Source organism: Giraffa tippelskirchi, chromosome 2 (genome assembly GCF_054371585.1).
Source record: "Giraffa tippelskirchi isolate mGirTip1 chromosome 2, T2T-mGirTip1v1.2.pri, whole genome shotgun sequence".
NCBI lineage: Eukaryota > Metazoa > Chordata > Mammalia > Artiodactyla > Giraffidae > Giraffa > Giraffa tippelskirchi.
This window is the reverse complement of record NC_137276.1, coordinates 168769889-168787786: the sequence shown is the minus strand read 5'-3', so window position 1 is coordinate 168787786 and position 17898 is coordinate 168769889. Positions and strand designations below refer to the sequence as shown.

The window sequence follows — 17898 nt, the reverse complement described above, 5'->3', positions numbered from 1 at the left end:
CGGACTCTTGTTGACTATGATGGCTACTCCATTTCTTCTAAGGTACTCTTGCCCAGATATAATGGTCACCTGAGTTAAATTCACCCATTCCAGTCCATTTCAGTTCACTGATTCCTAAAACGTCGATGTTCACTCTTGCCATCTCCTGTTTGACCACTTCCAATTTGCCTTGATTCATGGACCTAACATTCCAGGTTATTATGCAATATTGCTCTTTACAGCATCGGACCTTACTTCCATCACCAGTCACATCCACAATTGGGCGTCGTTTTTGCTTTGACTTTCTCTTCATTCTTTCTGGAGTTAGTTCCCCACTAATCTCCAGTAGCATATTGGGCATTTAGGAACCTGGGGAGTTCATCTTTCAATGTCCTATCTTTTTGCCTTTTCATACTGTTCACAGGGTTCTCAAGGCAAGAATACTGAAGTGGTTTGCCATTCCCTTCTCCAGTAGACCATGTTTTGTCAGAACTCTCCACCATGACCCGTCCATCTTGGGTGGCTCTACAAGGTATGGCTCACAGTTTCATTGAGTTAGACAAGGCTGTGTGTGGTCCATGTGATCAGATTGGTTAGTTTTCTGTGATTGTGGTTTTCAGTCCATCTGCCCTCTGATGGAGAAGGATAAGAGGCTTAGGGAAGCTTCCTGATGGGAGAGACTGACTGAGGGGTAAATTGGGTCTTGTTTTGATGGGTGGGGCCATGCTCAGTAAATCTTTATTCCAATTTTCTGTTGGAGGGCAGGGCTCTGTTCCCTCTCTGTTATTTGACCTGAGGCCAAACTATGGTGGAGGTAATGAAGATAACGGAGACCTCCTTCAAAAGGTCCCATGCAGGCACTGTTACACTCAGTGCCCTAATCCTGCGGCAGGCCACCGCCAACCAACACCTCCGCCAGAGACTCCTGGACATTCACAAACACAAAGAGCATACTGCCTATGTTCTCTTCCAGAAGTTTTATAGTTTCAGGTCTTAAGTCTTTAATCCATTTTGAATGTATTTTTGTGCATGGTGTGAGAGGAGTCCAGTTTTACCAACACTATTTACTGAAAAGGCTGTCTTTTCTCCATTGTATATTCTTGCCTATGTCATAGGTTAATTTCCCATATAAATATGAGCTCATTGCCCATGCTCTAGAGCCCACGCTCTGCAACAGGAGAAGCCACCATAACTAGAAGTCTGCATGCAGGAACAAACAGCCCATGTGCCACAACAAAGACCCAGAACAAAAATCAATCAATCAATAAACAAAACAGATAACTCAAAAAAACAATTAGTAAGGGCTCATTTCTGGGCTTTCTAATCTGTTCCACTGATCTTCTTTGTAGAAATGTCTATTTAGATCTTTTGCTCATTTTTTGATTGGGTTGTTGTTTTTATGGTATTGAGCTGCATGAGCTATCTATTTTGGAGATTAAACCCATGTCAGTCACTTCGTTCTCAAATATTTTCTTCCATTCTGTGACTTTTCATTTTGTCTATGGTTTTCTTTGTTGTTCAAAGCTTTTGAGTTTAATTAGGTCCCACTTGCTTATTTTTGTTTTTTCATTATCTCATTATTCCTTACCCATTGAATATTATATTATATATAATATATATATACTTTTATATTATATATAATATAGTATATTTTATATACTATATAATATAACATATTATATATACTTATATAACTATAATATAAATATATAACATAATATATATATTATATTATATATAATATGTATAATATATTGTACATATTATATATCTATAGTATATATAATATACAATACATAATATATATAATATATTACATATATTATATTATATATTATATATATCTACATATTACATATATTATACATAATATATAATACATATTATACATAATATATAATATATAATATACATTATATATTATATAATGTATTATATTATATGTTATATATACATAATATATACATGTATTATATTATATATACATTATATATACATAATATATACATATATACAAAATATATACATAATATATAATATATATTATATATATTATATATAATATATTATTTATAAGCATATATTATATATAATATATATATGTTATATATTATATATATAATAATATATAATATATATTATATATAATAAATATATTATAATATATATATTACACATTGTATATATAATATATACATAATATATACACAATATAATACATAATATATAATATATAATATATAATATATATGATATATATGATATATAATATATATTATATTATGATATATAGTATATAACATATACTATATATTTATATTTATTATATATATTTATTATATTTATAATATATATTATATATTTATATATTATAATATATATAATTATATATAAATATATATAATATACATATAATATATATGTTCATATATATTATAAATTATGTATACTATATAATAATATATATTAATATATTACATATATTAATATATTATAATAATATAAATATTACAAATAAATAGATAATATTATATATAATATATAATTATTATATATAATGTATATTATAATTTTATATTATATATATATTAGATTATATATTATATAATTAGATATATTAGTTTTTCTCATTGATTTGTAGATTTTTTTTAATGTTCAGGATGACTTTCCTCTTTCATTCATTTTTACTCTGGTCTTTCTTATTCACTTCCTTCCACTCTCTGTAAGACTATTTTACTACTCTTTTTTTAAGTTTTAGAGATGGATAAGTCATTAATTTTCCAATCTCTCTTCTTTAATAATATACACACTCTATATTGTCAATTTCCCTTTAAAAACAATTCTAGCTGCATTTCACACATTTTATTAGGAGGTATTTTTATTATACTCCAATTCCAAACTATCTTCCTGTTTCTTTTGTGATTATTTTTTTAAATATATTATATTATACATAATATATTATATTATAAATAATATAATAATATATTATAATATATATACTATATAATATATAATGTATATTATATATAATATATAATGTATATTATATATATTATATTATAATATTAACATATATTATAATACATATATTATATATTAATATATAATATTAATAATTAATATATTAATAATATTAATATATTAAATATAATAATATATTATAATATAATATATAATGGATGTTATATATATTATAATATTAATATATATTATAATATATATTATAATACATATATAATACATATATATTATAATACATATATATGTATACATATACATATATATATACATATATTATATAATACATATATTATACATAATATATAATACATATTATATATTTGTGATTATTAGGAGGTATTTTTATTATACTCCAATTCCAAACTATCTTCCTGTTTCTTTTGTGATTATTTTTTTTAACTCCAAAATGGGTCAAAATGTGTCTATTAATGTCTAGACATGTGGGTATCTTTTAGTTATGTTTTTCTTATACTTACTTCTGGCTTAATTGGACTGCTGTCATAGGTTATATTTTAAATAGCTTAAATCCTTTAACATATTTGTTTCAGCATACAGATTTTTTTTATAAATGTTTCATATGTAACTAAAAAGAATATATATCCTGCTTATCTTTTGTAATTATTCTACACATATCCATCAGGTCAAATTTGCTGATTGTATTAGTCATATCTTCTATATCACTACTAATTTGGGATATAGATGATAATCTGTATGTTTCTCGCCTACTGTACAAGATGTGTTGAAGTCTCACAAACTGAAAGACAAGAACTCCTAGATTAAAAGCATCTACTGAGTACCCGCCCCAATGTTAGAAAACAAACCCAACACAAAGATACATCAGTGATATTTCACAATACTCAGGAAAAAAAGGAGGTCTTAAAACCTTTCAGAGAAAATTTTTTAAATTTATAAAAAGAATGAAGGATAAGCATGGTACTGGATTTCTCAACAGTAATGAGAAAAACAAAGTACTATCTTAAAAACTCTGAAAGAAAAGTATTTAGATTTTATTAGTATTAGAATAGTATTTAGATTTTCTTGACTTTTGTACCTGGAAAATCTATGAAATAATTGTAAGGCATTTTCAGAGATGCTAATTTTTTAAAAATTTATACCCATTATAGCCTATACACTTAAATAAAGTAGAACTTCCTGTAAGATATCCCCACTAAAACTGGAAAGTAAATCAAGAGAAATATATGTGATCACAAAAAAGGGGTCTGTGACTCAAGCAAACAGCTATGGGAATGAATGATACTAACAAAAAGAGATTTTATAACTGCTATCAGCACATAGATAGACTAAGTTGGAACAACCCAGGAGACTTTAGGAGAAACTTCTTCAAGAAAATGAATTTGGCAGAATAGCAAATGTGTTGAAACATATTGGATGGAAATTTACAAAAGTGGGAAGAAGCTGGAGATGAATCAGTGATAAGTTCATAGAAAACTAAGCCATCAAAGAAAAGACATTTATTAATTTCAGAGAAAACAAAAAGTTATCTAGAAAGTAAAAATAATAATACCACATGGCTCATTGATAATGGCCCTTATACAGTCATAATAGGGTAACACTGAGTATTGAATTAAGCAAAATTAGGACATAAACATATCTGGAGAATGGGAATATAATCAGAGGATAAAGAAAAACTAAGGAGCGTAGAGGAGGAAATTGGGTGGGGTGAGTAAAGAATATAAAAAAGAGCTAGATCTTCATTTTCCATAGTAAAGTCAATATATAATGTGTAAAACTAAAAACTTAAGTAACTATGTTTAGAGATATCACTGTAAGTCAAATTTTTAAAAAGCAGTAGGAGTTGAAAATAGGTACCTTTGGAAGTAGGGGACAAAGAAATGCTATTTTTCATAATTAGCATTGACTACTTACATAAGATGTGTGTATAGTTAACAATACAAAAACTGGATTTTAAAAATACCATAAATGTGAGCAAAAATTTAAGAATGTTTTCATTTTAGAAAATAATCAAATTATTCTACCAAAATAATCTAAAATCACTCCCAGACTTAAGTACTTCTTTTCGAAAAAAAATAAACTTTTGTACGAGTTTGTTCTAAATAAGTATTACCCTCATTTTATGTATTTAACATCTATTTATTAAACACTTTTGCACTTTCTCAACATTGTTTGGACTCTCAAGAACTTAACTATTTCAAGTACTTACCAAGATGCTGATTTCTGAGTAATATAGCAAATCTTGGTCAGCAAAAGCTCCAGCAGATACCCTCGGTGAGAGTCTCCCAGCATATGTAATTCATCCACAACCACCATTCCTAAAGAGATTTTCCAGATACTAGGTTTTATAGAATCTCACAATTCTAAGAATTTTGAAGGACTGAGTATCTTAATCTTGTACTATAAATACTTGTTATCACAGTACTTTGCAGGTAATACAAAATTCAGATGCTTCTTAATTGGCAACCTTGTAAAATACATGTACAAAGAAAATCAAAGACATCCTTGAAAATTACTCAGTGGATTGACTTTTCTACGGGGAAAACAACCAGAGAAACCATACTGACGTTAGCAAGTGCATAAGAAAACAGAATCAGATCAAGAAGCAATAAATGATTTTAAGGGGATGTTTTTGTTTGATTATGGTAGACTAGTGACTCACCCTACTATCAAACATAAATATAATAATTCCCTTCTCCTCTACTTGGAGAAACTAGTCTATGTACTTGGAATAATGCTCAAGAATTACCAAAAATCTAGTTATCAACCAATGCCTCATTTAATTAAACATTTTAATTTACGTGTGCACTGGTGTCCTCTGAGCCAGCCCAAATCCCCCTACGAAAATACAGATCTTTCAGACTATTTCCTAATGACACATGATGTTCTTCTTCAGTAAGCTATTTCAAAATCATATTGTATGATGAGTTATTTCAGAATTCATTCATTCATCCATCCAAAAAATACTTATTCTATTTAGTGTGCCAGGCACTGTGCTAAGTGTACTGGATATAACACTTAACCTGATACAAAACAATCTGACAATTCTGATACAAACTGATGAATGTGATTCCTCTCTCTAAGCTTGATAGAGCAAAGCCCATGTCTAACTAATTTTTTATTTCACTCCCCACCTCTATCCTACCCTAATTTTACCATTTGAGTTCACCAAGATAACATGAATAACTAACTGATATTCTTGCAATTTCCACTGCTGTTAAAACCATTCTCTTCCTGTTGCTACCTCTACAGAGTAAGCTTTCCCAAGTGGTTAAAAAAAAAAAAAGGATTAAGACAGAACAGTCCCAAGCTCAAATACAGTGCTAATTTCTGTAGCTCCCTACCATCTGCCTGCTAAATGGTAGTCTCTGGGTCCAGGCCTGATCCAGATACCATAGTACCAGAATATGATGATGAATACATATACACTAATTGCAGAGATCGAATATATTTCCTTCTATTCCTGGTAAATTTTAGTCAGGAAAGAAGCAATGAGAAATGTCTTGAGGACTCAAAGATAATCTTTATGTTTTGTAAAGTGCAAAAATATAAGTAAGTAGAGTCAATAACATCAGCAGGATGCAAAACTTTTTTTAACAGAGTTCCTAACATTATCGATGCCAATTCCTACCTCCAGAAGATGACAGACATTAGAATAAAACATAAGATATACAGAAATCATAATAGCTCCACTCCATTCTATCAAAAACAGAGAAAGTATACACTTATTTCCTTACCTAAAAGATCCATCTTATTTTCCTCTATGAGGCGATTGATCAGACCATTGGCTCTCTCAATTGTGCAGACAGCAATATCCAAAGAAGAGAAATGCCTTGTTGGAGAGGTACTGCCCATATAACCATCTACTTTTATTCCTACTTCCTGAAATAGACTCTGATTTGAGTAAAACGGAAAAGAGTTGAAAATTTATGAATATTGAATTGGTTCTTTCCCCAAGCATAGATATAAGTATCAAAAGATTTTTATCAGACAACTGTTACTTATTCCTGGTCAGGGCACACTGGTTCCTTTTAGAATCAAACACTAAAAATAAGATTTAGAATTGACAAAACTCAGTACAGAGATTTTCTAGTAAGACAGAGCTGAATAAAATGGCATGCTTAATGAGTTCTATGAGCTCCTTATAGAAGAGCCTTACAGAAGAAAACAAAAATTACCTTAAGCACTAACATATTTATCTAATAAACAAGCAAGAAACTAGTTCTTTCTTTAACACTAATGTAATAATATGTTCAGAAACAAATTTATACTTCATGAGGAAAATATTTTCATTATCTCTCTAAAAACTAGTTTTTTTATATAACAAAAGAAAGGATTTCAAAAATCAAATGCAGTGGGTTTTTGTTTTTTGTTTTTAGCTTAACTTTTAACTAACATACCTTCTCAATAAAAAGGATCCTTACATCATTTTCCTACTTTGGTCTAAGTTGAAAAGATGTTACCATGTAGAACCAGCTTTGTTGGCTATTTGGTCTCTGAAATAACGTTAAAAAAATTTATAGAACCACTGAATTTTAGAGCTATTCATTCAATAAAATGTTTCTGAGTATTTACTGAGTTAACCCATAGTTAATCCTATAGTTTCATTTTACCAATGAAAAATTTAATCCAGCGTATTACATGTCTGGCCTGAAGACACAGTCAGTGGCAAAACTGGGACTAGAACTCAGATTTTTTGGATTACCAGTACAATAATCTTGACATTCCAAAAGCACATTTTTTCACTGCAGAAATCAGAATAAATTTTATTTTATTTAATGAAGTATTATACTTGTGAAATTGCCTTAAAGACCACGTATCACACAAATGTATACTGCTACTATTCATTTTTGCAGAATAGCAGAACAGAACACACAACTGGAGCTGTACATAAGCACCAATGGATCTTGTTCTTCATCCTCTAATGTTCCCAAATATTCCCTCAATTAGGATGGGATATGCTTCCTCAAACATACTTCCTTTCCATGCGTCAGCTTAGTCCTACTATTCACTTAAGATGTTGATTCTTAATCTGCACATTTATAAGCTAATTAAAGCACTCTATTTTCTGAGGAATATTTGTAAGTTTTTATATAGTTTTCACCAATTACTCTTGATTTAACTGTCCTTTCTCTTTTATGCAGTAATTTTAAAGTTTCCTCTCATAAATGGTCAACTTTTAAAGCTATATTGTTGGCATTTAGTTGCTAAGTCATGTACTACTCTCTTGTAACCCCATGGATTGAGATGCAATAAAAGAAATTTTATTTTCCAATCACTTTTACAATTCTATTTCAAATGAGTAAAGCCAAAGCTACCAATAATAGGCCTTTCACAATTTCAAACTTCGTAAAAAAAAAAAAAAAAATTACCTGGAGATAGTATTTCTTCTCTTTAGCCACAGAGACAAAGGGCAGAATAAAAAGAGCTTTCTTCCGCATTTCCAAGACCCGCTTCAAAATAAGTAGCTCAGCAACCAGAGTCTTCCCAGCACTTGTAGGAGCTAAAAGATGTTATTCCACAAGATCATCACAAAAGTGAGTAATATTTGATACAGTGTATTAATAAATGCTTTAAATCATATCCAGTGACCAAATGCCCAAGGCTAACTGGACAACAACAACAAACTATCATTAGGGCTTCCCTGGTGGCTCAGTGGTAAAGGACCCACCTGCCAATGCAGGAGATGTGGGTTTGATCCCTGGGTTGGGAAGATCCCCTGGAGGAGGGAATGGCAACCCGCTCCAGTATTTTACCTGGGAAATCCCATGAAGAGAGGAGACTGGAGGATTAGTCCACGGGGTTGCAAGAGTAGAACACAACCTTAGCAACTAAACCGCCACCACCTATCATTTGAAACCTTTATAACCCTGAAATGCCCAACTTTAACACAGCTTTCTGAATACTTGCCCAATGAAAATAGAGACAAATAAATCTTTATATCAGCAATAAATGATGAATATTACTGAGTACCTAGCTTACACGTAAAGATCCTTTAAGTGCTGAATAGTTAAAAGCCCTGCTGTGAGGAAATAAACAGCTTAAATACATTGTGATAGAAGCTATGATAAACGTTGAAGGAGAAGAGCTGTAAGGATTTATGGAAAGGAAACAGAACTTCAAAGGAGCGAAAAAGGGAAAAAGAAAGGAATCTCAAGCAGAAAAAACAGCATGTGCAAAGGTCTAAAGGAAAACCTGGTATATTCAGAAGATGGTAATTTAATGTCTGAAGCAAAAAGTACAAGTAGGTAGGTAGGTTTAGTCGGTCAGTCGTGTCTGACTCTTGCGACCCCATGGACTGTAGCCCTGCCAGGCTCCTCTGTCCATGGGATTTCCCAGGCAAGAATACTGGAATAGGTTGCCACAAGTAGGGGAATAAAAGAGACATGAAAGTGACACAAGAAAAAATGTTTTATAATCTTACCATGTAAGAAATTTATCCTGAAAACAATGGAGAGTGATTAGTGAGTTAGGTGAACGTGAAAAGGAGTGACAAATTCATAATTGTACTTTACAGAGCTCACTCTGGCTGCAGAAGCAAAGGAAGAGCAGAAGGAAAAGATTAACTAGTTACAAAGCTATTGCATTATCTAGAAGATGATAGTAAACTAGGTAATGCACCCAACAACAAACAGTATTGGTCAGAATCAAGATATTTGAGGTAACAGACACTGGACCCGGTGATAAATTTATGCAAGTTGGTGACCAGAGTTATGAATGACACCCAAGTATTTAAGCAATTGCAAATGTCAGGGCATTCTACAACTACCACTAACTGCCACTAGCAGTTACAGAGTATTTCCTATGTGTCAAAAACTTTTCTAAGCCCACAACCAGGCACTCATGCTTTCTGTGTGCGCTCTCACTCCCTCTCTCTCTCAAGTAATCTGCAAGGTTACGTAGCCAGTAAATAGCCTGAACCTGTATCTTGTTCAGTCACCAAGTCGTGTCACACTCTTCGGGACCTCGGGACCTGCAACACACCAAGCTTCCCTGTCCTTCACTATCTCCCGGAGTTTATTCAAACTCATCATAACCATTGAGAATTTATATCTGTTAATAGTAAATTTCCTAGCTATTTTTGGCAGCCATAATGAAAAATCTGGATAACTCACAACTTCGGAGAAAACTGATACAAACCAAGTACATCTTACCAAGTGATTAGATTCTAAAGTCAGTATTCTAAAGACAGATGGTTAAAAGTTTTATAAGTCAAAACTACTCTTCAAAGCCCATATAACCTTTCATAAGGTATATTATTACACGCACATATATACATAGTATATTATGCTATACACACCTGTATGAGCAGGTCAACTTATAAATAGATATGTATTGTAAAATGTTCACACACTGAAAGGCAACTGAGATCAACTGTGGGAAGAACACATTTACATCTCATACTGCATGCTCACACTGGGATGTATGTTTGTTGAGAGGAAAGGCAAACAGATAACCCCCTTTAAACTGTAGGGGTTTTATTTTTACCCACCCCACCATATAATGGGATTTTCATAACTTAGGTATGCATATGATGAAACTCTGCTTTTCATATATTTTAAGACTTTCTCTAGTTATAAATTTCAACTGCCTTACCTCAGTAGAGCATTCTTTACATTCATAATGTCTTAAAAATGGTACAGAAATTAATTTGCACAAATTTGAATACCTGAATAGACTAAATTCTTTCCTTCCAGGACTTGTCCAAGCAAAAGGCACTCTGCCTGCCATTCAAACATCCTTTTTACACCAAAACTGTGATATTTCTCCAGAACCGCTGTAGGAAGTCCCCAATTTGCCAGCAGCAGCTTGTCTATTTGATCATCAGGAAACGTCTGCTTGCATTCCCCTTTTAGGGAAAAAAACAAAAAAAAAGGAAGGACGTCGTTAGTGTTAACGTTAAGACTTCAGCAATTAGCCTTCCACTGAGTTTTGGAATTCCTACGTGTTATATATAGCCTGCCATAAAACACATCCAATATAAGTATCTCTAAGGAGTACGGGCATTATTAGGCGTGAATCCCTTACAGGTGATGCGATTTGGCCATCTAGTAAGTTGTTTCTGTAAATAAATGTCGAAAAAATAAAAACCCAGAAACCACTTGAAGACTAATACCAGAAGGTCTCTGAACAAGGACTAAAAGCTCTTCCTTGTCAACAGAAAGTGACATGCCGCTCAGGGCCGGAGTCACAAACAGAAAGGGAGTAGGAGCCGAGCGGGCCCTGCAAACGAGCGAGCTCCGCGCCGAAAGGACACCTCGCGACCAGTAGCCCGGCTGAGCTGCCCACGGAGTGCGTGGGAGTACCTGTAGCTCCGGCCGGCCGGCGCCCGCGATCCTTCAAGCTGCGTCCCAGGCCCGGAGGTGGGCTCAGCACCGGCCCGGAAAGAAGCAAGGGGCTGTCACTGCTGTCAACGCCGCTTCCCAAAGAGGAGTCTAAGTCTGATGCTGAACGTCGCTGTTTCCCACTCCAGCGCGTTATATTCATCGCGAAATCTTCTCTGCCATTCAGGAAAACGCAGAGTCCCAGCACCCTCCCGCTCGGGAAAAACTGACAGGGGCGACCAACGCGGCCGCCATCTTCCCGCCACGGTTTTAAAACGCGGGCCTCCCAGCCCGCCCCGGGACCATAGAGTTCCCAGTGGCGAGAGTAACCCGAGGACCATAAAATCTTGGGGAAGGAGCGGCTCTCGCTAGGTTTAGACCTCCTGCGTCTCTCTTGTTGATGGTTAGTGTAATAGAAACAGAGTTGGACCTAGATTAAACGGGGGAAAAAACAGGCTCGGTATATATAACCTCCAACTATAATCATACTGGCTTAAAATTTTTACTTTTCTTTTTGTCCATTTCTAGTTTAAATAGCAAGGTTATACTAACTTCATAAAATGAACTGCCCATAATAGGTAGATTAGAGACGTAGTTCTATTTAACATATTGGTATTTTAAAAATAATTATTACAGGTTGTATGTGCGAAGAGCTGACTCATTGGAAAACACCCTGATGCAGGATAAAGAAGTCAACAAAAGATGAGATGATTAGATGGCATCATCGACTAATTTGAACAAACTCCAGGGAATAGTGAAGGACAGGGATGAGGTGGCAGGGAGTGGGACACGACTTGGCCACTGAACAACAATATGTGCAAAACATTATACCAGTAAAATTTAGGATTTAGAATGGAGTGCAATTTACTCTCTCCTGGTGTGTGATTGTAGGGCAGAGTCTATTTCTGTACACAATTTCTATTTTAGTCATTATACACTGGAAGGAATATGTGATGGTGAGTACGGTACTGCCACGACAGACCTCTTAGATAGTAGAACGCTGCATGGAAGGGGCTCTGGATGTGCCAGAGTGATCATTCAGAACCAAGAGCTTATTAATGGATCTATGCTTTACCTTTTTGCAAGGTAGAATCAAGCGAGCTCTGGACTTAAGCTGATACCTGCTATTCACCTAATTACACAATTCATTTCAGCAAGCAAATCTAGTAAGGGAAAGCCTGGCTTGAAGAGGCGGTGCTTTCCTATAGCTCTAAAAATCTCAAAAAGACCAGTCAAACAACAGCAAAGCCTCTATCTAATACAAGCCCAGGAAATAGGAGAATCAATGCTATGAAACCTATCTTGTTAAAAAAAAAAAAAAAAGATATTTTTTTGGACAATATTCTCAAATTCCACACAATGGAGTCATTACTCCATGAAGAAAACATTTTTCTTAGTTACCTTTTATGCTTCCATTCATTTACTCAACTAGTTACTGAACATCTACTATTGAGTCTACTGTGTTAGGCACTGGGTATATACAGGGAAATGGCAAGAAATGGTTCCTGCTCTCAAAGAGAAAGAGACTAAAGGAGACAGATATTAAACTAATTGAAAAATTAATTGATAATTTTAAATTGTACTAACTTACAGGAGGAAAAAAAAAGAGTACTATCAAATAAAAGGGATCCTAATTTAGATGTTAAATCTGCTGCGAAAGATTGAAAGTGAGAGGAGAAGGGGACAACAGAGGATGAGATGGTTGGATGGCATCACCAACTCGATGGACATGAGTTTGAATAAGCTCTGAGTTGGTGATGGACAGGAAAGCCTGGAATGCTGCAGTCTATGGGGCCGCAAAGAGTTGGACACGACTGAGCAACTGAACTGAACTGAATTTAGATGTAGTCATGGAAGATCTTTCTGAAATGCAGTGTAGCATAGGGGTCCAGAATGTAACTTTGAAGCCAGTCAGTCTGTGTTTGAAGACTTAGTAGCTGAGTGATCCTTGCATAACTCTTTGAGATTCCTTTTCCTCATCTATATGATGAAGATGGGGCTTCCCTGGTGGCTCAGAAGGTAAAGCATCTGCCTGCAATGCAGGATACCCAGGTTTGATCCCTGGGTCGGGAAGATCCCCTGGAGAAGGGAATGGCAACCCACTCCAGTACTCTTGCCTGGAAAATCCCATGGACAGAGGAGCCTGGTAGGCTACAGTCCATGGGGTCACAAAGAGTCAGACACAACTGAGCGACTTCTTTCTTCATTTTCTTTCTTTATAATGGAGCTAATAAGAGTAACAACTATTAATATTTGGTTATTATGAGCACTAAGTTAATAGGTGTAAAGTGCTTAGAACAGTCCTCACCACATACAAGTACTGTTCAGAGAAAATGTTATATAAATGTTCTAATATTGCTCCCAATATAAATCCAGCACTTTAATGTAAAAAGAATGAACAAAAAAAATCTGTCACAAAGTTATGCTACTCTTATTAGGTGAACTATGATCAAGTGAGAAAAATAACTTGGAAAAAATTGAAAGACATGATTTGTGTCATCTTTCTGAAAAGCCTAGAGAATATTTTAAAATTTATGGTTTATTTCAAACATTCAACATAAATTTCTAATTTAAAAAACTCTTAGAAAATTCAAGACAGAGGGGACATACAAACACCTATGGTTAATTCATGTTGTACGACAGAAATCAAACCAATATTGTAAAGCAATTATGAATCAATTAAAAACAAATATTTTTAAAGCTCTTAGAAAAGAGAAGTTTATTTCTCAAAAATGTTAAATATTTTGTGTGCTGTTACCATAATAATTAATGCTAATTAATACACTTGAGAAACCTGTATGCAGGTCAGGAAGCAACAGTTAGAACTGGACATGGAACAACAGACTGGTTCCAAATAGGAAAAGGAGTATGTCAAGGCTGTATATTGTAACCCTGCTTATTTAACCTACATGCAGAGTACATCATGAGAAACGCTGGGCTGGAGGAAGCACAAGGTGGAATCAAGATTGCCAGGAGAAATATCAATAACCTCACATATGCAGATGACACCACCCTTATGGCAGAAAGTGAAGAAGAACTAAAGGGCATCTTGATGAAAGTGAAAAAGGAGAGTGAAAAAGTTGGCTTAAAGCTCAACATTCAGAAAACTAAGATCATGGCATCTGGTCCCATCACTTCATGGCAAATAGTTGGGGAAACAGTGGAAACAGTGGCAGACTTTATTTTTCTGGGCTCCAAAATCACTGCAGATGGTGATTGCAGCCATGAAATTAAAAGACGCTTACTCCTTGAAAGGAAAGTTATGACCAACCTAGACAGCATATTAAAAAGCAGAGACATTACTTTGCCAACAAAGGTCCGTTTAGTCAAGGTTATGGTTTTTCCAGTAGTCATGTATGGATGTGAGAGTTGGACTGTGAAGAAAGCTGAGCGCCAAAGAATTGACGCTTTTGAATAGTGGTGTTGGAGAAGACTCTTGAGAGTCCCTTGGACTGCAAGGAGATCCAACCAGTCCATCCTAAAGGAGATCAGTCCTGGGTGTTCATTGAAAGGACTAATGTTGAAGCTGAAACTCCAATACTTTGGCCACCTGATGTGAAGAGCTGACTCATTTGAAAAGACCCTGATGCTGGGAAAGATTGAGGGCAGGAGGAGAAGGGGACGACAGAGGATGAGATGGTTGGGTGTCATCACCGACTCAACGGACATGGGTTTGTGTGGACTCCGGCAGTTGGTGATGGACAGGGATGCCTGGCGTGCTGTGGTTCATGGGGTCACAAAAAGTTGGACACATCTGAGCAACTGAACTGAACTGAATACACCTGAAGTATTTCCCAACTGTCTTAACTGTATCTGAACTTGGATTCCTTGAATTTTATCTGTGGTAAATCTTTGAGGTCTGCATTAAAGCACTTGAAAAGTTTTTTGCATGTATTTCTGCCAGATACCTAAGAGACATATCAATTATGGCCCATTTTAAATATAGAGAAGGACATTGCAGCCCATATCAAGAAGGAGTTTGACAAGAAGTACAACCCCAGCTGGCACCACATGGTGGTATTCATGTGACACATGAAACCAAACACTTCATTTACTTCTACCTGAGCCAAGTGGCCATTCTCCTGTTCAAATCTGGGTTAAAAATTGGACTGTGTCACACATCCATGATCCATCCAAAAACAAGAACTGTCGCCTTGTTCTTGTTCTACCAGCGAGGAAAGTCTTCAACTTTGCCTAAGGGCAGACCTTCATATTTGAACCTCTATTATGTTTTGTATAGGACAGGAGACGATGGTTTAATCCCCTGGGTAGGGAAGATCCCTTGAAGATTCCATGGACAGAGGAGCCTGGTGGGCTACAGTCCAAAAGTTCACAAAGAGTAGGACATAAGTGATCAACTAGGCACTAGCACTAGCATAATGTTTGACATCCAGAGCAAGATTTGCACAGCTTCCACACTCACCATCTCAGTCTTCAGGACAGATATTTCTCGGCTCTCCTTTCTGAGGGGGCTGTCCTTTTTGGGGTTTTGCTCAACGTGGGGGATTTTAGATCTTACCCCAGGACCTGCTAGGAACCCCAGATTCCTATCCCCCAGAACACATAATCTATTGAAATCCACACTCCAGACCACCAGGGATCACCAGACATCACTATGGAAAGTTTTGATTCTAATGCTTCACTTACTTCTCTACTTAGTTCTATGATTATTTGACATTTCTGTCTGATAAGGAATTCTCTGATTTTACCAGTTTAGTCTCGAATTTTAAAAGATTTTTTTTAATAAAATATCCAGAATTTTAAGGAAATTGTGCTGTTCTACAGTGGTTTAGAGTGATGCTGCTAAACACAGAAGTAAGGGAAACTCGATAACAATTGGTATATTTTTAAAGATGTCATCTGATTATTTTCATAAGTTTGCACAAATAATGAAGAATGATTTATCTATTGAAATTGCTGAGGTTATACGAAAAATAATGAAATTTACACAAACTAAACTGGTGAATTGACTAAAACAGAATCTTCCAGACTGAGTAAATTCTGTGCTTCTCAGGGATGCAGCATACAACATAATAAATCTACTGAATATTGCTGTATATTATATCCGAAAGTCGTTAAATGAGTAAATCCTAAGAGTTCTCACTGCAAGAAAATAAAACTTTCTATTTCTTTAAGTTTGCATTTACATGAGATGATGGATGTTTACTAAACTTATTGTGATAATCTTTTCATGGTATTGTTGTTGTTTTTTAGTCACTAAGTCATGTCTGATTCTTTGTGACCTCTTGGACTGTCGCACACCAGGCTTCCCTGTCCTTCACTATCTCCTGGAGTTTGCTCAAACTCAAGTCCATTGAACTGGTGGTGCTATCCAACCATCTTATCCTCTGTCATCCCCTTTTCTTCCTGTCCTCAATCTTTCCCAGTATCAGGATCAGCTGGCCAAGGTATTGGAACTTATGACTTATGACTTAATTCCCTGCTTTCCATCTTACCCTTCCATTTCTCTAAATTTATTTCTGTAATGTCAAAGACAAGAGAACTAGTCTCAACTCACTTCAGTTCTCTGAGATTCAATGATATAATCAGCGAAGTGGGGGTAATCTCACGTATTAGTGGAGGGGTTCCATAAGAATATGTACTTATACACACTGGCACAGGGTTTAAAACCTAATGAGAAGCAAACAATGGGAGCAAGTTTTTTTTTTTTGTCTATAATTCAGTTGTCCCAGGATCTTGTGTGTTACCTATCCTCCACCTCTCTTTTATGTTTCAGGTTTTTAAAATTATACATTACTTTCTCTGTCCAAATACTATTCCTAGCACAGCCAAGAATTGCCAACCCTCCATTGGTCCCTCAAGCCCCTTCATCTTGTCTCACTCCTCTGCTCTTGGTCTGTCTCAGTTCAGAATGCATCTCACTACTTTCTACTACCATCTTTGTGTCTCTCCCTCACCTTGCTTGGCCACCTTTCTTGTGGTTCCTTTTGCATCAGAGTCTCTGCCTCTGTCCTGGTCTCCTATGGAAAAATGCTCATATCTTCTTAGTCAAGAGCACACTCTCAGACCAGGTATGAATTAGAAATTGGAGAGAGGATTGAGCAGCACATGCAGTGAAATAATGAAAGTCTCTCTTGTGGAATATCTTAACACACAGGCCACCTGGGAGACTTGGAGAGAGAGAGAGGGAGGCTGAGAGCTATTTTTATTAATTTCTAGAAAAGTATAACCTTTAAACAAAGACTCAAAATATATAAAACAAAAATAGGATTAAAAGGAGAAAGAAAAACATCTACCAACATAATAGCATTTAATAAAACTCTCTAAGAAACTGATAGAGCAAGCAGGCAAAATAATTATGATATAAAATTTTGAGTAATACAGTGAGTGAATGAACTGTATGTATGTAGCTTTCATATGTAATTCTGTACCCAAATAACAAAACACTCTCATTTCAAACATGCATGTAACAATGTAATATTTATAAAAATTAACTATAAATTAAGCCAAAGAGGAAGGTCAACAAATACCAAAGTAAATATATACTGATCTCATTTTCTGGCTGCAATGCAAGAAATGTAGAAATTCAAAAAAAAAATTCCCCTTCCAAAAAATTTGTATATTTTAATTTTTTTTTTAA

At 34.7% G+C, this 17898-nt stretch overlaps 1 protein-coding gene across 12 annotated transcripts in view; it reads right to left on the bottom strand.

Moving 5' to 3' along the window:
* Positions 1-11563, bottom strand: part of POLQ (DNA polymerase theta) — a 107672-nt gene extending 96109 nt beyond the window's left edge. For 10 of the 12 annotated variants that reach the window (XR_014077333.1, XR_014077332.1, XR_014077335.1 and 7 more), the window contains exons 1-5: positions 11280-11563; positions 10643-10822; positions 8346-8476; positions 6711-6867; positions 5183-5291 (exon numbers count right to left, since the gene is read on the bottom strand). Coding sequence is in view for 5 of the 12 variants with exons in the window: in XM_081571851.1 (XP_081427977.1) it covers positions 5183-5291; positions 6711-6867; positions 8346-8476; positions 10643-10822; positions 11280-11460 (758 nt within the window). In the remaining 7 variants the exon portion in view is untranslated. Of the gene's footprint in view, positions 1-5182; positions 5292-6710; positions 6868-7373; positions 7470-8345; positions 8477-10642; positions 10823-11279 lie in introns of all 12 variants that reach the window. The other 2 variants (XM_081571853.1, XM_081571854.1) reach the window with 2 other exon arrangements.
* Between the last annotated feature and the right edge of the window lie 6335 nt (positions 11564-17898).